This window comes from Limulus polyphemus, unplaced genomic scaffold, assembly GCF_000517525.1.
Source record: "Limulus polyphemus unplaced genomic scaffold, Limulus_polyphemus-2.1.2 Scaffold417, whole genome shotgun sequence".
In the NCBI taxonomy this organism is placed as follows: domain Eukaryota; kingdom Metazoa; phylum Arthropoda; class Merostomata; order Xiphosura; family Limulidae; genus Limulus; species Limulus polyphemus.
Window position 1 is genome coordinate 33577 of NW_013666027.1, and position 6932 is coordinate 40508.

Consider the following 6932-nt stretch of genomic DNA (forward strand, 5'->3'; position numbering starts at 1 on the left):
TATGATTGAAAACTTTCATTTTTTCTGAAAAGGTGGTGTCTATTTACTTGTGACCACGCTGTGTATTTATCATGTATAGTTAAAAGAATTTTTTTTGTGACTTGTTATAAAAATAGCTTTTAGCTATGATCATGAGTATATTGGCTTGACTAATAGAAGTTTTTTTTTTGAAAAATAAAAACAGGATAAGTAACCTTATGATCCCTAAGACCTGAAAGCACTAGGCCTAAAAACAATCCAGTCACTGCTAGTTAAACTTAAGATGAAACTACGATGATCATTTCCTCAATGTTTCTGTTATGTTCATTAATGAAATCAATCACATTTATCTTCTGGACCTCAATTGTGTTTTTCAAGTTTGTTTTTCTTGTAACTTTATCTGCTCTAAGGGTTTTTAACAACTTTTAAGTATAGAGAATTGAAGACAGATGCCTGTACATGTATCTATCTCGCCACTTTCATAACATGACTGTAACTGATGTAATGTTTATTAAATTCAATCTGAAAATTTAAACATCTTGTAATCATTTTTTGTTTCTTCCAGTTAGGTTTTCACTGAGGCAATTTACCTTTGTGTCATTGGAGGTTTTAAAACTTTTGAACTTGAATTATGTTGAATTGTAAATCAGGAATATTTATTGCAAGTAATATTGTAATATTTTTTGTGGCCAAACAGGGTGAAGAACATACAAACTTTTTATCTAAACTCTGGTGGTTTCCATTATTCCTGTACTTTGAGCGTAATGTTAATGGTGTGATACCTAGCCAGTACGAGTGGCCATTACCTTGGCCAAGGAGATGTTTCAGATCTCCATATGTTTCTTAGCATTAAATCAGGGTAAGTATACTGGTCCGACTGAGTTCTTAGAGATTTGTTTCTTTTGATTTTTTTTTTCACATAAAACCAAGGAAAATTGTAATAACCTTTATATCACTACATGGATATATAGTCAGGACCTATGCTATAGAAACTTAATCTTTGTCAGTTTACAACTATTGACTAATATATTATAAAGGGAACAAATGATCTGTTGCCTGAAATTATCAGACAATTTTTTATACCCCTCTGTTTTCAGCTTTACTAAAATCTGATTAATTAGCACTGCCACATAATGTATTTAGCCTAAATGTAATTCTTTAAACTCATAGGCCTATTTGTCTATACATGTCACCGCTGGTAACGTAGTTATGAAAGACATAGGTCCATTTTGTTGATGATTATGATATTTATGTATGAAATAATTAACTTAATTGAAGATTGGACCACACTATTCAATAAATTTATCACTAAATATCAGATCAGAAAAGGATTGTACCTTCACATGCTTACAAATTACAATAAACATATAAAGTATGCACCTGTCTAACTATAGCATAAAATTTTTCTAGAATACTGGCGATATTTCCAATGTTATCCTCTGTGCAGTGCAGTGTTCCTTGAATACTTTTACAACTTCTTTGATTATGTTTTTAGTACTTTTACCATGCTTTTCTGTATTCAAGTTGTTTTTAACTACTAAGCAGATGTTATCTAAGAAATTTATGATAAATGTTCCTTTTTTTTTCAGAATAGACTGAATGTTGGTGAAGATATTTCTTAGGGATCAAGAAATATAGGTGAAATATTAAAATGTTTTAATTTGAATTAAAACCTGCAGGACTGAATTTAAAGCATTATCAACAAAGTATAGTACCTGTTGTTTTAAAATAGTGTTTGTGGCAATCTGTATAGGATACTTAGAAAGTGAAAATTTTGAATAATTCAATAGTTTTGTGAGTATTTTAAACATATAGAAATAAATTTGTCTCTCTGTGCAAAATATTTTAATGTTTTCACATTTTGTAATTTTCAGAGTATTGATTACTCAGTTTAATCAGCTTTTGATGAAACAGTTATTAGTCCATAAGATATTTTTGTGACTCCGAAAAATGGAAAAATGTGATGTCGTAAATATGTGCATACAAAGAAATATCTATGGTTTTGGGTTTTTAGTATATTTGTTCTATTATATGTGTATATGTTCATGAGGTTTATTTGAATTAAAAAAGGTATTATTAAAAAAATATATGTAAAACTGTAATCTAACAATTGTGTAAGTTACTGCAAAGTAATAGTGAAATTGATGTTTATGATGGGTAATTGTATATATTTGCACTGACACTATAAGAATACTGAAAGTGATGGCCTTTGTAAGTACTACTATAGTCCAGCCAATGAGCATCATTAGTCAGTCCTTGTAAGCACCATGTGGTTTATTGAAATAGTTAAGCCTTTACTATATATATATATATATATATATATATGTAGATACAAGTGTGAACCACTCATTGACTACAAAAAGTACATTTTCTACTAATGCCCAGTGAATGTTGGACCTTATAAACGTTTCTATGAAGGCCTTGTTGCTGTAATAGTAATCATTTAGTTATTTCTACCCAGTTTTAAATGTATCATGACTGTAATAAGTTGTTCTTTGTAGAATAATAGAATCATGTTAAGCTTGGTTTTTTAGTTCCTTCAGTAAGAGATGCTCATAAAAACTAGGCAAAACACTTGTATCTTAAAATTTGTTCTACTGTTTTTTGGCCAATAATAAAAGATAGAATGCATTCTGGTTGGCTTAATTATCCATTGCACTTTACAGTTAGCTATTGCAATATCAAGGAATTGAAAATATATATATATATATATATATATTGAAGTTTTGAATGTAAGGACAGAAGAGAATTTATAACTCTAAGGAAAAATATATAATGTTATTAGTTATTTCAAACATGAAAATTGTACTTTTTGTGAATGTGTTTTTTATATGTTTAAGTATAAGGTGTATTATTAAGATGGGTACGACTCAACAGATAATTACTTGTATACATTTTTGTTTTGTAACTGTTTTCCATTAAAATTTATTGAGCTTTTAAGTCTACAAAAAGCACACCATCAAAACAGAATTTGTGATATTTTAATGCAAAGTCATATTTCATAAAAGTATTCAGCATAACATCATACACATTGCTGAAAATTCCTTTCTAAGAACTGCTAACAAACAATGTCATTATTGAAATTTCTTTCTTAGTCTTTAGTGAATAACATCTCATAATTATACCTTATATTGAAATAAATGTATGTGTATATATGTTTTGAAGGTTTTAAGTATTGTTAATACAGTATGTGCTATGCTGTTATCTTAGAATATATAATAAAACATTTTATATGAAATAAAAGATTTTGAAGATAAGTTCTATTTTTCAAATAGTTATATGTTTGTCTAAATGTTTTTTTTAGCGATAATCTAAACTGTTCCTTAATGTGAAGTTCTTTGCTTATAAATTTTTTTTTATTACAAGGAAAAAAAGGGAATTGTTATTGTTTATATTACAAAGGTTAAGGAAACAGGCAAGCATTGATGATACTAATTAATTAGCCAGTTCTTTCTATAAGTTTTTTCACATTTCTGGTGAGAAAAGTAATAAAGATTTGTTATAGATACTTTTTATAATCCAAGAGGAAAAAACTATTCTAAATAGATCAAGACCCTAGCATTCTTTTTTTTTTTTTTTATTTATTTCAAGAGTTGAAAAACTCAACAAAATAGCTTCCATTTTCCTTAACTTCATTCTTGCTTCTTTTTATAAAATCACTATCATTAATATATTACTTGGCTAGTTTATTTTATATCCTTTCTTAATGATTCCAATGGAAAAAGACTATTTTGTGATTTGAAAGAAACATTAAAAATATCAGGAGATTAAAAGAATTGTTTATGAACTAGTGGCATATGGAGTAGTGGGCACTGTTTGAATATATACTTAAGGCACTAGCTTGTTTTTATAAACAGTACAGTAAAATATTTGGTTTCAATCTTAGAACTAAAATTTTACTAACCACAACAATAAAATTTTAAGCAGTGTATAAAATAATCATTAATTATTACAGAACTTTTACTGAGAAAATAAAAGTTGTTTTTCCATGAAAGGTCTTTCATTTGTACAAATAGTCAATTCTAGCACTAACCTTGCATTAAATGTCCTATGTTAAACTTGTATATTGATAATATAAATGTTAGATGTAGATGTAAAAACTTTATGGAAGTGAGTAAGAAAACATCCAAACATCCTCAAAGATGTTTTTCATTTTCTCTGATAGCAAGAACAAAACCAAACATTTTACAAATGTATGGCATTTTCTGTTTTAAATTCAAATCATGATTAAATAATGACAGGTAAAATGAGAACTAATGGAAATCAGTGTTTCAGGCACTACTGTATCAATTGGTGTAAAGTAATGTTGATGTTATCTTTATTTTGTTGGGGTGGGTGACCCTGGTCAACTATTTCTGGACAATATAACAGGAGTTGTTTCCATAACTTAAAAAAAATTATATGATGCACTTAAGGTAGCATATACCCTTTAAATGTCAAAAACTGTCATGATTAATTGTTTGCATATTTTTAATCCTTAACCCCTTTACTTTCAGGGTTTTTCTTAGTTTAGACTAATTCTTCACATCCCATCAGTCTGGATCCATTTTCAAGAGCAAGTTTTCTGGAACATGAGACATTTCTTTTGTTTCTCTATTTTTATAATATACAAATTAGCCACAGTGTTAATGTTACACAACATGGGCCAGAATATGTCTTTGTACCTATTTCAATATATTTTCATACAAAAAACATAAAGTGAAGATGTTTTTTATAATAAGGCCAAAACCTAGATAACACTATGTAAAGGGTAGATGCTACATTAAGAAATATTATCAAACTGAATGTTATGATACAGTACAAATTTCTCTATCTGAAATTCACAGAACTTTTTAACCTTTATACAGGGTCTTCTATAGTTTAGTTTTGAAACTCTCCTTTAAAGAACTCTCATTATAATATTATTCACCCTTTTTTTTAAAGTGATCCGATCTCTTTGTTTGTGACCTGTAATCTAAAGCTTTATTTGACAAAAGCTTGGGTGTATATGTGCCTACTTATCACTGGCAAACCACTGGATTGATTGTTACCAAACCTGGCATGATCTCTTGGACCCCCAGGAAAATTGTTCAAAGGGAAAGAGTCAGCATTTTGATCTGACCCCCTTTGTTTCGTGTGTGTTGAGTGGGTACTTCAGGTCAGCTAGTATTACATTATTTATATTTCAGAGAATGATGGTAATGTTTCTGTTAATTATATTAGTATAAACCAAACAGTTTTTGTTTGATTGATCAGAGTGAAGTTAACTACCATTCTCTATTGCTAGTATTCAAAATTTTTACTAGTGGCGAGTAGCAAATTACCAACTCCTACAAGAAAATGCATCATTTGTTAATATTTGTAACTGCTGCTACATTGTTTCATATTGATTAAGCATTTCTTTAAATTGTATTTAGCTTAATTCTCTGTGTTTTTGAACCATCTCTGCAATTTTAGATCAGATCAATATCTTGAGCACTTCAAGGCATCTATACAATACTTTTTTTTTTACTGTATCAGTAGTTAAGCATAATTTTAATTTTAAAAACAACTGTTGTAAATGTTAGTATACAAATGCTGTTAGTTTATTTTGTTGATGGTTGATCTTTTTTTTTCTGCCATTTCAATCTCAAGAAAAATTTGCACTGCTGTTGAGTGGGATTTGGTTGTCGGTAACAGTAGCTCTTCCCAGGTTGTTGGGCTGAACTTCAGAAAATTTCTCTGTTTATTTTTCCTCCTCCTGCTGTTGGTTAGTGGACGAAACCATGTTTAACCAGTATGTGTTTTATCTTTGCATGTAATATTTAAAAACTGCTTTCCCACCTGAGCTTCAAGAGAGTTGTGTTCCCTTAATCTGATGTTTAACAATAATATTTTGTGACGACCAGCTTGTAGATCAAAGCAACACTTGGATTTACTTTTTTGTATTGCTTGTTATTTTTAAATTAATTGTATACCTTAAAAAGTTACTTGCATATGTATTCCTCTAAATTTAAGAATGCTTGGATATTAAACATATAATGAACATTATCTGTCAACTTGAAAGTTTAATTAAGCATCAAGTTGTGAATATTTTTTTAACAAAGTATGAATACACATTGCTTCGCATACACATATAAAGAAATTAACTATTTATTAATGTGTTCAGAATGAACATTCAATAATATCTGTTTGTTCTTTCAGTTTATTGCTTTATTAGTTACTTATGTGTAGTATGTGCTCTGTTGTTCTTTAATGAACATCCTCATGATAAATGAATGTCTTAAACTGTTTAATCATTAAAAATTATTTTTAAAAGCAAATATTGCTAATTTCTTGATGTATTTTTAATGCTTATTTTGATGTTTTTTAAAGAGAATACTTGTTTAGTTTGGTGTTCTGTTATATGTATTAGTTATTTTTATTAAAAGGTCTTCTAAAGATCTGTTATTGGTTAGTATATTATAATCTTGTGAGAAACTCTAAACATTTTTCTATAATTAAAGAATTAATAAATAACAAAGAGAGTCGCTTTAGCAACAAGTCCAGATTTGGGTTGATCACATCTACTTGATATATCCTGTATCTTCTTATTGACAGGAAATACTGTGTACTGTCAACAAGAAGACACAAGATTTAACAATACTGTGTCCTTTACTGACACTTGTGTCTTAAGATTTAACAATACTGAGTCCTGACAAAAAGAAGATACAGGATTTATCAATACTGTGTACTGTCAATAAGAAGACACAAGATTTAACGATACTGTGTACTGTCAATAAGAAGAGACAAGATTTAACAATACTGTGTCCTGTCAATAAGAAGATACAGGATTTATCGATACTGTGTACTATCGATAACAAGCCACAAGATTTAACAATACTGTGTCCTGTCAATAAGAAGATACAGGATTTATCAATAATGTGTACTATCGATAACAAGCCACAAGATTTAACAATACTGTGTCCTGTCAATAAGAAGATACAGGATTTATC

At 28.8% G+C, this 6932-nt stretch overlaps 1 protein-coding gene across 5 annotated transcripts in view; it reads left to right on the plus strand.

The window, feature by feature from the left end:
- Window positions 1–3184, plus strand: part of LOC106458106 (phosphatidylcholine:ceramide cholinephosphotransferase 2-like) — a 17435-nt gene extending 14251 nt beyond the window's left edge. For 4 of the 5 annotated variants that reach the window (XM_013917563.2, XM_022384243.1, XM_022384241.1 and 1 more), the window contains 2 exons: window positions 677–838; window positions 1569–3184. In XM_013917563.2, coding sequence (XP_013773017.1) covers window positions 677–826 — 150 coding nt within the window. In that variant the 3' untranslated portion in view covers window positions 827–838; window positions 1569–3184. The remainder of the gene's footprint in view (window positions 1–676; window positions 839–1568) is intronic. The other variant, XM_022384245.1, reaches the window with a different exon arrangement.
- The last annotated feature ends 3748 nt before the right edge of the window (window positions 3185–6932 follow it).